Source organism: Sciurus carolinensis, chromosome 1 (genome assembly GCF_902686445.1).
Source record: "Sciurus carolinensis chromosome 1, mSciCar1.2, whole genome shotgun sequence".
Classification (NCBI taxonomy): domain Eukaryota; kingdom Metazoa; phylum Chordata; class Mammalia; order Rodentia; family Sciuridae; genus Sciurus; species Sciurus carolinensis.
Genome location: NC_062213.1, coordinates 119,633,848 through 119,652,612, shown reverse-complemented (window position 1 = coordinate 119,652,612; position 18,765 = coordinate 119,633,848). Strand labels below are relative to the sequence as shown.

General features: G+C 36.4%; 1 protein-coding gene across 1 annotated transcript in view; it reads left to right on the top strand.

Annotated features, from left to right (window-relative positions):
* The window catches only part of Slc30a7 (solute carrier family 30 member 7), a 76,908-nt gene extending 71,145 nt beyond the window's left edge, over positions 1 to 5,763 (top strand). Inside the window, exon 11 of the mRNA XM_047521815.1 lies at positions 1,184 to 5,763. Within this exon, the coding sequence (XP_047377771.1) occupies positions 1,184 to 1,231 (48 nt within the window). The 3' untranslated portion in view covers positions 1,232 to 5,763. The remainder of the gene's footprint in view (positions 1 to 1,183) is intronic.
* The last annotated feature ends 13,002 nt before the right edge of the window (positions 5,764 to 18,765 follow it).

The following is an 18,765-nucleotide window of genomic DNA, read 5'->3' as shown; positions in this document are numbered from 1 at the left end:
TTGAATATAAAATTCTTCCTCTTAACATGCATGATCCTTATAACAGTTTCTGGTATGTAGCAAGACTGTTTAAGTACTTATTAACTATTGGATGAATATGTAACAGTTCTGTAAGATTAATATTGGCATTTATCTGTTAAATGAGAAATGATGACTTTTGGTTTAATTTGTACTTAAAAATCATACAGACACTAAATTCTGTCATTTTTCTGCCACAAGCCTCTTAACTAAGGAGAAGGTACTAGTGAATGTCTTCTCTCAAAGTTTGAATAACAGGGGTTTGACTTACATGGAAAGGCTTTTTTTTTTTTTTTTTTTTTTTTTTTTAATGAGGCCAAAAAAGTTAAAGTGTATTTTCTGTACTGGCAAGCTTCTAGTGTCTGTTCAGCTTTTTACTGCATTAGAGTAGGTTCTGACTCCTCAAGCATTTGGTTTCTGAGAGCCCTCCCATCTGAATGTTGAGGGTTGGGGTGGGGGGAATCATGCTAGAAAGCAGTGTTTTAAGGATCCCAGAAATCACTGTAAGGTAGTGTTGTCCCCCCACTCTGGTTTTCTTTGTTGTTGCTCATTTGCTTTAAATATTCCAGTTTACCTAAGGTACTGACAAGAAAGGAGAAACAAATTATAGTGTGTTTGTATGCTAATAAAATGATCCAGTTGAGAGAGAAAAATTGATAATATAGAAGAGATAGGGGACAATTTAGAGAGCAAGATTCTTGAGTAGTAAGTACATATCCAAAATTAGAGAGAGGAGTTAGAGTGTAAAATAATCAAATAACTAGTAAATGGTTGTACTTATTAAATGTATTTCTTGACCATTTACCATGGGAAGATTTAGACTGGGATGATTGAATTTTAATAGCAGCTAACCAGTCAAGCATTATGGTGTTCTCCAACAGAAGTGTAGATGGGTAACCCCATTTTTCTAATATCACTTGTGAATAGTAGCATGCTTTTTGGTAATGGTTTTACAACTTACAAATGTAATATTTCTGATATAATTTTCTGGTATTTTATGATAAAATACGAATAATTATTTCCCAGAGACAGGAAAGAAAAAGTTGTTTTTGTAAAAATTGACATTTTTCTATTAGTTTTCTGAAATGTATAGTCTGTTATTGACTTGATATTCTAACTTTTACTTTTCTTGATATTCTAACTTTTATTTTTTTCAACTTTTCAGGCTGGAGTGAGACAGCTTTATGTACAGATTGACTTTGCAGCCATGTAGTAAATGAACAGAATGTTTTTCTTTTTTTTTTGACCAAATTTTTCAGGTACTGTACAATCTGAAACATTGTACTAAGCTCTTTAAAATAGAGATATCATCACTACAACTCCCCAACACTATTCGTCAAAGACCAGGTAGAGTCCTCCATTTGGGGAGTTCACCGCTAAGGGATCACAGTTAAGAGGATATCTCCTGGACTGCTGGTCTTGTCATTTGTGCTCTTCCCTCCAAGCCATTCTGGTTTCTGAGGTTTCTGGTTTTGTTCTAGGGGGTTGATTTGTCCTTTTTTTTCCCCACTTCAGGGGGTGGGAGGGGATTTCGTGAATGCCCTTGCCCTGTCCCTCATCCCAGCTGGTGAGAGATTCAGACTGTGGGCTTCCAGTCATTTGGAATGTCTTCACTGAAGCTGCTGGAAACCACTGCTTTTATTCCCACAAAACCAGTGTTATTTAAAAAGAAATGGAAATCTGTTTTATATGTAATGTCACAGTTGTTGACGTTCTTCAGTATAATCATATGTTTGTAAAATTGTTTGTACCTTGCAAACTTATGAACCAAACCATATTGGGTTTTCAAAGTGCCTTTGTATCAGAAAATGTATTTGCCAGCATAGAAATGTACCAACAAAGGTCATGTATGTGTTTTTTTAAATGGATATTCTGTAATATGTACAAAACATGACTCTTGCTTAGAATACTGATCATTTTTTTGTGTGTACTTCCAGCATCGGTTTAGATACATGAAGTTTCTTTTTATTGTTTTATCTCATCAAAAAAAAATAATAAATAAAAGGTATTATTTTGCTTTTTAAAACAAATTCAATAATCATATCAAATTACTTTGTGGATTGGATTTTCAAAACTTTGAAAATGTAACAGAGAAAATTGTTTTGAACTAAAACATTTGCTAAATTCCAAATTTCTGTAAAGGTTCTGTGTTTGTGATAAATTTTCCAATAGCTCTCCTTCTCCCCATTTTTATGAATTTTATTAATGTTTGGAAATGGCAGTGTAGACTGAAGGCAGAAATGGTTGTCATAGCATTAATGTGCATTTTCATTTAATGCCAAGTCATACAGTTTGTTTTCCTGTTTAAGCTTTGCACAAATATGATTGGTTCCAGGAATACTACACAGCATTTGATTGAGTTTGAATTATTTAAGGTACGGAGCAAATGTGGTGATGTAGAACTCTTTCTGACACAGGTACCTTAGAAGTACAAGATAAGTTGAATTTCTAGGTTCTTGTGTATTTGAAAAATAAAATTGCAATTTGAGACAAGTGCTTCAACACGCTACTTAAGTATTCTCTTTATGAAGAGATACTGATTTGGATAAACATTTTCCCATTGTTACTTCTTTTTATCACAACATATATTCCCTTTTACTTTAGAACACTGAAATCATTGAGGGGGAATCTTGGCAGAACAAAAATGCAGAGAAGAGTGTGTGTAGGTAAGGTGACAAAAGTCATTGTTGATTTTGCATAGGTTTTAGAGTATCCTTTCCCCTACTTCTGATTTACCATTTAAGAACTATTCTATATTAGAAAACCACCACCACTTTCTTCATGCTTTTCTAACTGTTATAGCTTACCATGAACTGACCGTTCAGGACATGTTTGTTCACTTCTAGGTAGTTTGAAAGCTAAGAATTTCTGCAGTAGATTGTGTTTAATTGAAAAAGATCCTTTAGGAGGGAAAGTACAAAAGGAAATGTGGTCTACTAGTATTGCTTTTTCATTACAAGTGTAAGTAGTCATTTGGAAGTTTGAACCACCACTAAGTCTGATAGAACTTTGGGATAGTCTGTGGGTTTTGGCATATTACAGAAAATGACAGGTCTAGATGAAGGCAGAGATTTTGGATGTATGCCTTTACAAACTAATTATACATAACTATACTGACATTTCACATATGGAGATAATTGCATTGGTTTGTAAATTTTACCAGTGTATTTTGAAGATCCAGTTTTGCCTTAAAACTAAGCACTCCATTCCAAGTGAAATTTTTGTCAAAATATACATCACTTTATTTAACTGTACCCTCAATGCACAAATCCATGAGTATGGTTTTTTCCCCTTAGATGAGTGTTGGATATGAAACTCTTAGTTTTGTACTTGTTTCAAGAAATTTCCAGATCATACCATTGAGCAGGTTGACAGTAACATTGCTTTAATTAAATGTCAGTATACCTGTGTGTAACAGCAGAAAAGAATTATTGTGAGAAAAAGCAACATTTTTCTCACAGGAATTAATTGCTATATTACTAAGATAGATAATTTCACTGAGAAATACCACCTGTTTATGGTTGTAAATTTAGACTGTCTTTAGCATTAGGCCCTTGCAAAACAAAAACCATGCATATTTGAGTGTAAATTTGCCAGTATTCCAAAAATCAGAATATTCTCTAGAAAACAAATTTGTATTGCTCAGGGAAAAAGTTTACTTTGACAAGTAAGCTTTCCCAAACAGAAATACACCTGTTTTAGTTGTCTCTTTTAAAATTCATTTTATTACTGAAGATGAAGGTCTTGACACATGCATAACTTCCTGATTTGCTAACTCCCCATGCATCTTGGTGAAGGACAGTATCTAGTTTATCTGTAGGTTACTTACTGTTCCTCATGCTATCACTTGTACCATTCTTCTGCAATGGAGGCAAAAGAAAGGTAAAACAGGTGTCACTGGTAAGGTGATTTCACTTTGTCTGAAATGTTTCAGCAGTCTTCAAAGCCTACACGTATTTACCAGTAACCCAGATACTGTAATTTTTGTGTACCTCTGTAAAGCTGACTAGAGTTCCGTAATGTTTTACCTCCTATGGAATAAGCAGTTTTTACAAATGTCAATATGGTACATATTGCTGGGATTTAAGAATAACATTACTTAACAAAATTTTACATCTAAGCAAGGACTTTGCTTAGAAGCAGTCTAGCTCTACCTCTCATTTTACAGATGAGGAAACTGAAGCCCAGTAAAGCTGTAATTTACTCAAGATTCAGAGATCTTTAGTGGCAAAGCTAAGACTAGAATTTAGATCTTCTGACTCCAAGTTGAGAGTTTTTTATTGTGCTGACTCTTCAGCGTAATATTTGCCTTTCTGTAATTGTGATTTGTCATTTGTAAATAAAGGCTATCCGATCAACGTTTTTGGTACATTAAGGCACTTTATGAATGTAATTTTGTCTCCTTTTTCATAACTAATTATGAAGCTTAGATTTTTCCATATTCTTTGTGTAAAACTAATTTTTTTTTACTTTTTTTATTCTTGTGGAACTAATTCCTAATTTTTTTAATGATGACATCTTTACAGTGAATACTTCTGTGAGCAAAATGTTCCTTTTAATTTTCCAAGACCCAATTCAGTTTAAGGATTGCTGAGTTTCCCTTTTTGTTTATATTCTGTGAGCTGGTACTTTTTAGAAACCAAGTGAATCACAGGTTATATCATTTCAATCTTGCCACTTTGCATTTCAGTCACTGGAGAAATTTTTTATTTCTGAAATCCTTGGAGCCATTTTTTTAAAAATGTATTAAATGTATTGAAGGAATTTTTCAATTCAGTAAGGTAAAGTCTTGAAATCTTAGTAGAATTCCAAATGTTAAACCATTACTTCCAATTTTTCATTAAGACATTATCTTTAGGAAATTAAGGGTTTTTTTTTCTTTTTTACAAAAGCCACCATTTTTTTAAACAAATTATTTTCCAATTCACAAGAACCATGGAAGTTTTATTCCTTAAAAAACATTTTTGACAAGTTGTATCAAGACTATTTTGTGATCCTCCAAAAGCCTTAGTGACTCAGATTCCCACCACAGAATCAAGAGAGACTCGATAATGAAAAATTTTAATGTACCAAAAAGTGTTTGCAGAAAAGGAGCAGGGAAGTATAGTTCTGTTTAAAGGCCAAATGGATGGGAGCCTTCTTGATGAGGGCATCTTTGGTTTAACATTTCCTAACTGCAGATTATACAGAAAACAGGGTGGAGAATAACAGTTATTCAGTATTATGTGCCATGCACATAGTGGCCTTTCTCATGTTATCACATTTAATCCACACATTTCTATAAAGAATGGATTTTGCATGACTTTTACTGAGGGCAGTTTCAAATATATTTTCTAATTCTCATAACATGAGGAAGGAATTCTTATCCCCTTGTTAGATGAAGTTGTGTCAAGAGAATTTTAAGTAAGTTGCCTAGGGTAGAGCACCAAGTCCAAACCCAGCATTTTTTCTGATAACTACTTGTTTTGTGTATGTCATTCAACAGTACTTTCCAGATCCAAGACATAGCAGATCTAAAGAGACTCTCCTAGAAAGCCAGCCAATGGATTACCATGACAGAATTAATTTTGGGCAACAGTTGTTATAAATTATTTAAACTCACTCCTTTCTGTACTCTTATGCTTATTTTCTATTTTGGCTATTTATGTAAAACTATGCAGGCTGAAAAGAGTAATCAGAAGTTCTTAAACACTTTTAAGGCCATTAAAAAAAAAAAAAAAGAAGAAGAAGAAACAAAATTTTATTGGCACTTGGAGTAAGCTGCATAAGGGACTGAATCAAGATAGTGCCCTCTGTGCCAGTATAAGGAACTGAACTCCTGTTTATTTTATTAAGAAACTGAACTTAACTTACTTTATTAAGGAATTGTCTTCCAGAAGTAAAAATAATTTTGTGCTGCAGGAAAAAGATAAGAAGGATTTGTACATTTTATATATATATACATATATATCTTTTCAAAATAAATAAATAAATCTGTTTCATAAAAATCTATGCTGTCACCACAGCTTTGAAAATTTAGTATTTGTAATTTTGATCATGATATTGGAAAGCTTATAAAGAAGAACGTCTTTGTCTTGTACATCCTTTTATCCCCAAAGTTATTAGGAATTTACGCTTAACATGCTCACCAAATGTCTAGCTAATAGTGAGTACCTATTGTAGATAGTAGCAGATACAAAAGCAAGAGTTATAGACAAGTAAAATCAGTAATTTACATGTCACAGAAAACATCTCAGTGTTTCTCCTTTTTGCACAAATAAGTGACTTTTCCCACAAGTATTCTTGTGAGCTGTCCATTCTTTTCAGTACACAAACAGTGCAAGTATACAGATGTTATCCTTTTTTGCATATTGCTGGAAAGGAATTTGGCAGAGCTGGGACTGCAACCTGGGTCACTTGAGAATTTTTTTATTTTGTATATTTACATTAGGAACCACATCCACATTCTCCTTTGTTTTTAATGGAGAATGGCCATATTCATATTACTTAAAGGACCTATGTATGTCTTCTATTTTATTCCCATGTGTACCATCATCCAAAATTGTTTCACAGGTATTTCTTAAAGGTGCTTCTATAAAAACAACATGTAATCATTAAGTGAATTAAATATTCCTGGAATACTTTGTACCTTTTTTCTCTTGTCCCCCTCCAAATATTACAGTTTAGTAAAACATAAATCTATTTCTTCATTTTAAAATCTGTTTTCATTGTTGCTTCCACTGTAAAACTTCTACTTTATACTGGTGGGAGGAAAAAGTTGTTTTGAATTTTAGTATTTGAGTTTTGGTTATATATTACACATTGTATACCACCCTCAATGAAGAATCTACTTTGAACTAAGTTTATCCTGTCAATAGTCTTATCAAATAAGTTCATTGTTTTCTCAAATAGCAGCAAATTCAGTGATATTTTTTCCCATGTGATAGTTTTCCCTTGCTTTCCTAAATTGATAAACAAGCAGAATGGGCATTTTATATTGGAAATACTGTGAATGAAAAATTGTCAAATCCCTTAGTATTCTAAACATGCCTACAACAATCTACCCCTCTGTCTTTAGGATTTTTAAACATATGGCTAAGGATTTGGGTTTGATTCCCTTGGTGAAGGTCATAGCATCAAAGCATTTCCAAAATTGTCTGCATACAAGGCTAGGTGGAAATATCACATTTGAGAAGTTGTGATGTGGCTTGATGATGCTAAGGAAAGCGGTTATGATTTGCCCAAGTGCAATATAAAAAATCCAGAATGTATATTTCACTTTTTTCTACTTTCACACATTCACATATACATTTTGTTTAACTTCAGGTGTATTTTAAAAGAATCATGAACCATTGTATCAAAATTCTTTTCAATAAAATTTGTTTAAGAATCTTTATCTGAATTATGTCTTAACAGTTTGTTGAACTGGATTGTATTGGAACAAATTAGAAAGGATTTGTGATATAAAAGCAAAAGAAAAATTGGCAGAGTCAAGAAGCAGCAGAACTCATTAGCAGACAAGATACTAGATGACTCTTTACACAGCAGAGCCTTGTGGTGGCTCTTGTTCATCACCTGACCTCATATACAGGTCTCAAAGTATTAATTGTGGATATTTCCACTAACCCCAAATTGTTCTTTTTGTTACCTCATCCTCTATGAATGATCTCATTATATGAAACGAAGATCAAAGAATCTGACACGAGCTCCATTCCTTTTAAAATTTTCCTTTTAATCAGAAGTTATTTTTAAAATACCTGCACCAAATCCCAGACCCTACTCATCTCACCTCCAAGCAGCCTCTTTACATTAATCTCAGCCACACTATAAGGGTTTCATCAGCATATCTGCTACTGGACACCTAATCTGTGGTGCAAGTGTTTGGCTGTTGTGTGCTTGTGTTTTGCAGAACTGTGGATTGAACCCAGGGCTTCACTCATGCTAAGCACTCTATCACTGAACTATGTGCCTAGGCTCCTACTCTCTTCCTAACCATCTCTACAGCTCTGTAGCATGCCTTCACTCCTGCCTATTTATCAAAGTTGTTTAAGGGCATCAGTGGCTTATTGTCATATCCATGATAGCAGCATTGTAAATTCAAAACAAAGAGAAAGAATCATCTTTCCATTTAAACTTCTTTGCAACTACCAATTTCTGACACAATTCCTTATAAAATTCTTAGAAATCTAAACATTTTCTTTGTCACCTCTATTTCATGAATCCCCTCTCATAAGGTCCTTCCCTTCTTCCCTCTCTAAAATTCACCTTTTTCATTTCCATTGTCCCATTCCAGGACCTCACTGATGACCATGAGCAGAATCACATTTGGGATTTAATTGCCCAGCTTCCCATCTATTCCATGTTCAGTTTGAAGTCACTTCTATTTCAGTTCACGACCCACTGCCCCACCCCCGCCACACACTCTCAAAAAAACAATTCTGGTTTTGGCAGGGAGCACAAGGTATTTCTGCTGAATCTGACATTTGCCCAGGTCTTTTAAAACAGTCTCCCTCCCCTGGCTTCCTGGTCACTGTGCTGGCCCTGCTGCATGCTGCACTTTGACTTGCTAGGTCTGGAGCATATTCTAGGGGCTCCCCTCCCTTCCTGTGTTCTCTGGAATTAGCTTGTGGCCTAATCAGAGTCTACAGTGGCCTATCCACACCTCTTCAGAGCAGCCTCTTCTATTTACAACAGGTTTAGGCAAGTCATTCAACACAATACAGCACCAACCAATCTTCCTTTAGTTTGTTTCCTTCTAGAATCCTCCTTGTGTTAATTTCCCAGTTTCCACTTAGAGTCCTCTGCTCAGAATCCTCAGCAACTCCCTAATGCTCATCAAGTACAACTTCTTTGAACAGCTCTGGAAACTATTGATGCTTTTCTTTCCCTCCTTTTTCAATCACATTACCCACACTGTGGCAATAAACTAACTTTTCATTACACCAGGAAACAGCAAAGACAGGGAGAAGCAAACACATCCAATAAATGTAAACAGAATGATAGTCATTTATTATTTCATTCTGTTCAAACATAGGGAGCATAGTGGGTAGCACTTTAAGGCAATTCTAGTTCATCCAAACACATTTATCAGCTCATTCTGCCTTCCTCTAAGCTTAATCTATACAGTTAAGGCCTAATATAAGTTACAACAGTCAAATGTACAATTCAACTTTATCTGCCAAGTTCCTATAACCAATAAAACTACTAATGAGATAATACTCAAATACACTGATCCTGACACAGCAATCAAAATTTATTGGAAAAAAATGGAGAAATTGTGCCTTTTAATAGGAAGTTAATCCTCTTTGAAAGGTCCTGTATGAATTGTTGAAGTGAACTATACTCTTTTTGTAAGCCAGTTATACTGTAAAAATTAATGGATTAGAGGTAATACAAAACCAAAAAACATTCCAAAGAGTATTTCCTGAACATAGGCATAAAATAGTATTTTAAAAGCATGACATTTTTAAGTAAAAACATTAGGGTGGGTGCTGTGTTCCCACCCTAAGCAGCAAGTTAGATCATAACGCTGTTCAATTCTACAGAGGTTATCTACATTTTATATGCATCAAACTTCTCCTTGAGCGTTAACTAGTCCACAGGTCATAATGGCTGCTACAGACTTCAAAAGAAGGTAACATTTATACATTTATAGTTATATTAGTTGGAGCAAAGACTTCTCTAGGCAATCCTATGGTATCCTATAGCAGCTATGGAATGACATGGAAGCTTAAAACTCTTGAGAGAAGACAACTTTTCTGATTGGGAGAGCTATCCTAAAGGGCAGAGCAAATTCATGTTGTTTTCTCTGTCCCTCCTCCACGTAGGTCAGGGTGCAGATCACTCAACTAGAACAACTAAAACAATTTTGAAAAAAGAAGTTGAAGTAATCATACTGTAAGATTTGATTTTTTCTTGAGGGGGAAGGGGTCTTGCTATGTTTGTTTACCTGGTTGGCCTCAAACTCAGACTTCAAGTGACCCTTCCACCTCAGCCTCTAAAGGAGCTGGGACTACAGGTGTGCTACATATGTGCTAGCTTGTTTTTAATATTTACCACAAAGCTAAAGTAATCAAGACAGAAGTACTCAATGACAAAACGGAGAGACAGAACAAAGCAACAGCAAAAAGACAAACAGAAGTAGATTGACAATTCAATGAAGGACAGTCTTTTTATCAAAGTGTTGGAACAACTGGACATCAACAATATATTCAAAAAGTGACACCAGACCAAATATTAGACTTCATAAAAAAATCTCAAAATGTGTCACATTTCATGAACTGTAGTCTATCCATACAAGAGAACACTACTTAACAATAAAAAGGAATAAACTTTTGATACAAAAAATAAAATGGATCAATCTCAAAAGCATTATGTTTAAACATTCATATGGTATTCTCAAAAAGACAAAACTACAGAAAAAGAGAAATCATCATTGGTTGCCAGGAATTATTGGTGGATAGAGGGATAAATAGAAAAGGGACAGTGGAAGGGAAATTGTGGGGGGGAAGAGGATGATGATACTTTTTTCTTTTTCTTTTTTTGGATACCAGGGATTGAACCTAGGGGCATTCAACCACTAAGTCACATCCCCAGTCCTTTTTATATTTTGAGACAGGGTCTCACTAAATTGCTTAGGGCCTCGCTAAGTTGCAAAGGTTAGCTTTGAACTCAAGATCCTTCTGCCTCAGCCTCCAGAGCTGCTAGGATTACAGGCATATGCCACTGTGCCTAGCTATGATACTCTTATGTATCAAGATTATGGGAAAGTTTCACTGTATGATAATTTAAAATAACATTAAAATTTAGTGGGGGGGCATGTAGCTCAGTGGTAAAGTACTTATCTAACTTATCTAACATGCTCAAGGTTCTGGGTCTATCCCCCAGCACAGTAAAACAAAATAGTATTAAAAAGCTAATAACCACTAAACAAACAAACATATGTAGCCTTCAGATATTTCCATTTTAACTGCCAAATGTTGGGATTTCAGGATAGATCAAAAACAATATTGTTCATCCTTTTCCTGATGATGAATAATACAGTTTTCACTTTGCAATTTCATTAATATTGAGGTTAAATAACAGACAGAATAGGATTGCAAAGTTTAGCAAAAAATAAAAGATACCTAGTTAAGTTTTAATTGCAACAAACATTTGATGAATTCCCTACTACTGCCCTTAGTGGATTTTACAGTTTTCTATGTTTGGTTTTCATCAGTTTTAATTGATATGTTAGGTATGGTTTTCTTTGTATTTATTCTGCTTGGAATTCAATGAATTTATTGGATCTGTATGTTGATAGTTTTACTAAAGCTGGAGAAATTTTGGTCTTTATTTATGTAATTTTTTTTTTCTGCCCTAGTTTCTCTTCTGGGAATCAAACAACCTATAGTTAAACTATTTGACATTGCTCTACATGACATGAGATTTCATGCTTTTCTTTTTTTTTTTCTTTTCCAATCTTATTTTCCTCAGATTACACAATTTCTATTCAAAGATATTGCTTGTCTACTGCTATGTTCAATGATTTGGCTCTTCTCACTTGTTAAATTTATGCTTCTTGGCTGAAAGTTCTCATCTATACTCATTATCACCTTTCCTTTTTATCCAGGAACAGTTCTAAAATCTGCTTTAAAATCTTTGTCTACTAATTCCAATAGCTAGGTTATGTTAGGTTCTCTTATTATATGCTTTTTATTTTCAACTATGTAGTTATGCCTCATAACATATTATTGTCTCTGGTCACTGTGAATATGTTGACTCATTTTGTTATTATATTTAAAAGGGTTACACTTTGTTCTAGCATGCATTTAAATTAATAATCACCTTGATTTTATGCACGCTTAATTTTATATTATGCTATACATTTTGTCCTTAGTGTTACTACAGATCCCTAGTCTTGGGCCTAGTTTTTATTAATACATCACCATTCTGAGGTTTTGATTAAAAGCTCAGGTGCTCATTAAGCCCTTCTACCTTGTCAGAAGGGCTTTTCAAACTTAAACTGTCTTCTCTTGCAATAGTGAGCAATCTCTGCTCTGTTTCTTAGCCTTTCAGTCATGACTTTCCAGTGGATTCCATGGAGTCTTCTTTATACATGCATAATGTAAGAGTCAGCAAGGATTTAAGGAGAGACAGATTAGAAAACAGGTATCCTTTTTGTTACCTGTTATGGTTTGGATGTGAGGTATCCTCTAAAAGCTCATGTGTGAGACAATGCAAGAAGGTTCAGCTGAGAATCAGTTTATTAACCCGCTGATAGAGATTAACTGAGTGGTAACTGAAGGCAGGTGGGGTGTGACTAGAGGAGGTGGACACTGGGGGTGTGGCTTTGGGATATATTTGTATCTGGCAAGGGAGTCCCTCTCTCTCTCTCTTTCCTGATCATCATGATGCCACACTCTTCTGTCATGATGTTCTGCCTCACCTCGAGTCCTGAGGAATGGAGCCCGCCTTCTGTGGTCTAAGACCTCTGAAATCGTGGGCCCTTAAATAAACTTCTTCCTCTACAGTTGTTCTGGTCAGGTCTGTTAGTCACAGTGGAGAAAAGCTGACTAAAACAGCACCTTTATTTCTAAGATCTCCTACTTCAATGTCCAGTTCCTCTAGGAGCCCCTAAGCCCATCCTCTAACACTTCAAGACAGTAGGCCTGTAAATTTCTCTAGGATCCCAGTCAGCCTTCACCTGTCTGGGAATGCCCTGAGGAGGAAAGCCAGGTTAGCATAGTGTTCAGCCTATTTCCAGTGACTCCCTTGTGTCTTTTTGTTGTTGTTCTTTATAGATATACATGACAGGAGAATGTATTTTGACATATTATACATACATGGCATATAACTTATTCTAATTAGGATCCCATTTTTGTGGCTGAACATGAGGTGGAGTGTATTCATACGTGAACATAGGAAAGTTATATCTGATTTATTCTGTCTTCCCTCTTCTCCCTAGTGTCTTTAGACAGCTGTTTATTATCCTATGACTTGAGTTTATAATTGGGAGGAAGGGTATGTACATTATAAGCTATTCCACCATAACCAAAACAAGTAGATCTTCATTTAAATTGTTTGGTTTAACACCTCAGGACAAAATAATACAGAACTGGTACTTAAAGGTCCTTGGCCCTTTCCCCTTTTGTGTTCATAAATTAAAAATGGGGGGGCGATTCAAGATGGCGGCCTAGAGGGAGACTGCACCCCCTGTCGCTCCAGAACCCAGGAGTTAAGAAGGGGAGGCATTGAGAGACTCGGACTGAAATAGAGCCACGGGTGAGTCTGCCCACTGGGTAAAGCTCGGCCCGGGGGGCAGGCCCAGACAGAGGTGGCTTATCGGAGCCGGGCAGGGCAGCTAGAGTCATCCATAGGCAGCCCTGCGCACTCCGGCGGTGGGCCCCGCCCACACAGCCAGCTTCTCCAGGTTCTCGGAACGGAACTGGCCCGCTAGTGAGAGCCTTTCTGACCAGAACAAGCTCCGAGTCCCGGAGCCAGTGCAGCTCAGCATACTCTGGCACGCAAGCAGATTCAGGGTCCAGACAGGGCAGCCAGAGACTTCCCCAAGTAGTCTGGACCCCTGCGGTGGGAGGTGCCATTCAAGGCTAGCCTCTCGGAGCTGACCGCCCAGTGAGAGACTTTCTACATAGAACCAGCCACAAGCCCCCGAACCAACGGAGAGCCTCGATCCGCAAACAGCCTCTGGGATCAGGGCAGGGCAGCCAGACACCTCTTCAGGCGGCTCTGCCCACTCCGGCTGCAGGCTCTCTTCTCGGGACGATCCAAGATGGCGGCCTAGAGGGAGACTGCACCCCCTGTCGCTCCAGAACCCAGGAGTTAAGAAGGGGAGGCATTGTGAGACTCGGACTGAAATAGAGCCACGGGTGAGTCTGCCCACTGGGTAAAGCTCGGCCCGGGGGGCAGGCCCAGATAGAGGTGGCTTATTGGAGCCGGGCAGGGCAGCTAGAGTCTTCTCAAGGTAGCCTTCCACACTCCGGCAGTGAGCTCCTCCCACACGGCCAGCTGCACGGTGCAGGCCCACAGTGAGAGCATTTCAGCAAAGAGCCAGTTCCAAATCGTGGAACCAGTAGGGGGCTAGGGGCAGTTTTCTTCAGATACGCTGCTTTATCAGATTCCTCCAAGACATCAGGCTACTGAAGGCTGGGAGGTGATACACTGGAAATCTACCGGGACACTATAAGCCAATAGCGGAAAACTGCAATATCTCAGGGTCCCACTGACAACTGACCAATATGAGAAAACAAGGGAAGAAAATGTCCCAAACAAACCTAGATACTACATCAATAAAACCCAATGACAGCACAGCAGAAGAAATGTCAGAAAGGGAGTTCAGAATGTACATAATTAAAACGATCAGGGAAGCAAATGAGGAGATGAAAGAGCAAATTCAGGTATTGAAGGAGGAGATGAAAGAGCAAATGCAGGCACTAAATGATCGCACCAATCAACAGTTAAAAGACCAAATACGGGAAGCAAGAGATCATTTCAATAAAGAGTTAGAGATACTGAAAAAAAAAACAAACAGAAATCCTTGAAATGAAGGAAACAATAAACCAAAAAAAAAATTGGTTAGAAAGCATAACCAATAGGATAGAACACCTGGAAGACAGAACCTCAGACATTGAAGAAAAAATATTTAATCTTGAAAACAAAGTTGACCAAACAGAGAAGATGGTAAAAAATCATGAACAGAATCTACAAGAATTATGGGATATCATGAAAAGGCCAAATTTAAGAATTATTGGGATTGAGGAAGGCTTAGAGAAACAAACCAAAGGAATGAACAATCTATTCAATGAAATAATATCAGAAAATTTCCCAAATCTGAAGAGTGTAATGGAAAACCAAGTACAAGAGGCTTATCAGACTCCAAATATACAAAATTACAACAGACCCACACCAAGGCACATTATTATGAAAATACCTAACATACAAAATGAAGACAGATTTTAAAGACCATGAGAGAAAAGAATCAAATTACATTCAGGGGGAAACCAATAAGAATATCAGCAGAATTTTCAACCCAGACCCTAAAAGCTAGAAGGGCCTGGAACAACATTTACCAAGCCCTGAAAGAAAACAGATGCCAACCAAGAACCTTATACCCAGCAAAACTTACCTTCAGATTTGACAACAAAATAAGATCCTTCTATGATAAACAAAAGCTAAAGGAATTTACAAAAAGAAAGCCAGCATTACAGAACATTCTCAGCAAAATATTCCATGAGGAAGAGATGAAAAACAAAGAAGCAAATCAGCAAAGGGAGGAGCTATCCTAAAGGAACTCTCAAATCAGCAACAGGAGGAACTAGCCTAAAGGAATAGCCAAATAAAGGAGAAACCAAATCATGTCAAAAAACAAAAATGAGTCAAATGACTGGGAATACAAATCATATCACAATAATAACCCTGAATGTTAATGGCCTGAACTCATCAATCAAAAGACATAGACTGGCAGATTGGATTAAAAAGAAAAATCCAACAATATGCTGCCTGCAAGAGACTCATCTCATAAAAAGAGACACCCGTAGACTAAAGGTGAAAGGATGGGAAAAAACATACCATGCACACGGACACAGCAAAAAAGCTGGAATATCCATCCTCATTTCAGATAATGTGGACTTCAAGCCAAAACTAGTCAGAAGGGATAAAGAAGGACATTACATGCTGCTTAAGAGAAGCATAAATCAGCAAGACATAACAATCATAAATATCTATGCCCCGAACATTGGCTCATCCACGTTCGTCAAACAAATCCTTCTCAATTACAGAATTCAAATAGACCACAACACAATCATACTAGGCGATTTTAACACACCTCTCTCACCACTGGATAGATCGTCCAAACAAAAATTGAATAAAGAAACTATAGATCTCAACAACACAATCAGCAATTTAGACTTAACAGACATATATAGAATATACCATCCAACAAAGAACGAATACAGGGCTGGGGAGATAGCTCAGCTGGTAGAGTGTTTGCCTCGCAGGCACAAGGCCCTGAGTTCGATCCCCAGTACCGCAAAAAAAAAAAAAAAAAAAAAAAAAAAAAAAGAACGAATACACTTTCTTCTCAACAGCACATGGATCCTTCTCTAAAATAGACCATATTTTATGCCACAAAGCTACTGTTAGCAAATACAAGAAGATAGAGATACTACCTTGTACTCTATCAGATCATAATGGATTGAAATTAGAAATAAATGACAGAATAAAAAATAGAAACTTCTCCAATACTTGGAGACTAAATAATACACTATTATACGATGAATGGATAACAGAAGACATCAGTGGGAAATAAAAAAATTCTTAGAAGTAAATGAGAACAAAGACACATCATATCAAAATCTCTGGGACACTATGAAAGCAGTACTTAGAGGAAGATTTATTTCATGGGGTGCATTCAAAAAAAGAAGTAGAAATCAACAAATAAACGACTTAACACTACAGCTCAAAGCGCTAGAAAAAGAAGAGCAGACCAATACCAAAAGTAGTAGAAGACAGGAAATAGTTAAAATCAGAGTCGAAATCAACGAAATCGAAACAAAAGAAACAATTGGAAAAATTAACAAAATAAACAGTTGGTTCTTTGAAAAAATAAATAAAATTGATAAACCCTTAGCCACACTAACAAAGAGAAAGAGGGAGAAAACTCAAATTACTAAAATTCGGAATGAACAAGGAAACATCACAACAGACACGAGTGAAATACAAAACAATTAGAAGCTATTTCGAAAAACTATACTCCAACAAAACAGAAAACCTCGAAGACATCAACAAATTTCTAGAGACATATGAATTAACTAAACTGAACGAGGAGGACATACACAACCTAAATAAACCAATTTCAAGCAATGAAATAGAAGAGCTCATCAAAAGCCTACCAACAAAGAAAAGTCCAGGACCAGATGGGTTCTTAGCCGAGTTCTCCAAAACCTTTAAAGAAGAGCTCATTCCAATACTCCTCAAACTATTCCATGAAATAGAAGAGGAGGGAACCCTCCCAAACTCGTTCTATGAAGCCAATATCACCCTGATACCTAAACCAGACAGAGACACATCGAGGAAGGAAAATTTCAGACCAATATCCTTAATGAACATCGATGCAAAAATTCTCAACAAAATTTTAGCAAATTGCATACAAATATATATTAAAAAGATAGTGCACCACGATCAAGTGGGTTTTATCCCAGGGATGCATGGTTGGTTCAACATTCGGAAATCAATAAATGTCATTCACCATATCAACAGACTTAAAGTTAAGAATCACATGATTATTTCAATAGATGCAGAAAAAGCATTCAATAAAATACAGCATCCCTTCATGCTCAAAACACTAGAAAAAATTGGGGTAGTGGGAACATTCCTAAACATTATAAAGGCAATCTACGCTAAGCCCATGGCTAATATCATTCTAAATGGTGAAAAACTGAAAGCGTTCCCCCTAAAAACAGGAACAAGGCAGGGATGCCCTCTTTCACCACTTCTATTCAACATCGTCCTTGAGACTCTAGCCAGAGCAATTAGACAAACCAAAGAAATTAAAGGGATACGAATTGGAAAAGAAGAACTCAAACTATCCCTGTTCGCTGATGACATGATTATATATTTAGAGGAACCTGGAAATTCCACCAGAAAACTTTTAGAACTCATAAGTGAATTCAGTAAAGTAGCAGGTTACAAGATCAATGCTCATAAATCCAATGCATTTTTATACATAAGTGATGAATCTTCAGAAAGAGAAATTAGGAAAACTACCCCATTCACAATAGCATCGAAAAAAATAAAATACTTGGGAATCAATCTCACAAAAGAGGTGAAAGACCTCTACAATGAGAACTACAGAACACTAAAGAAAGAAATTAAAGAACACCTTAGAAGATGGAAAGATCTCCCATGTTCCTGGATAGGCAGAATTAATATTATCAAAATGGCTATACTACCTAAAGTGCTATACAGATTCAATGCAATTCCAATTAAAATCCCAATGATGTACCTTGCAGAAATAGAGCAAGCAATTATGAAATTCATCTGGAAGAATAAAAAACCGAGAATAGCTAAAGCAATCCTCAGTAGCAAGAGCGAAGCAGGGGGTATTGCAATACCAGATCTTCAACTCTACTACAAAGCAGTAGTAACAAAAACGGCATGGTATTGGTACCAAAATAGACAGGTAGATCAATGGTACAGAATAGAGGACATGGACACAAACCCAAATAAATACAATTTTCTCATACTAGACAAAGGTTCCAAAAATATGCAATGGAGAAAAGATAGCCTCTTCAACAAATGGTGCTGGGAAAACTGGAAAACCATATGCAATAGAATGAAATTAAACTCCTATCTCTCACCCTACACAAAACTCAACTCAAAATGGATCAAGGACCTTGGAATCAGACCAGAGACCTTGCATCTTATAGAAGAAAAAGTAGGTACAAACCTTCAACTTGTTTGCTTAGGATCAGACTTCCTTAACAGGACTCCCATAGCACAAGAAATAAAAGCAAGAATCAACAACTGGGATAGATTCAAACTAAAAAGCTTTCTCTCAGCAAAGGAAACTATCAGAAATGTGAAGAGAGAGCCTACAGAGTGGGAGAATATTTTTGCCAACCATACCTCAGATAGAGCGCTAATTTCCAGAATCTATAAAGAACTCAAAAAACTCTACACGAAGAATACAAATAATCCAATCAACAAATGGGCTAAGGAAATGAACAGACACTTCACAGAAGAAGATGTACAAGTAATCACCAGATATAT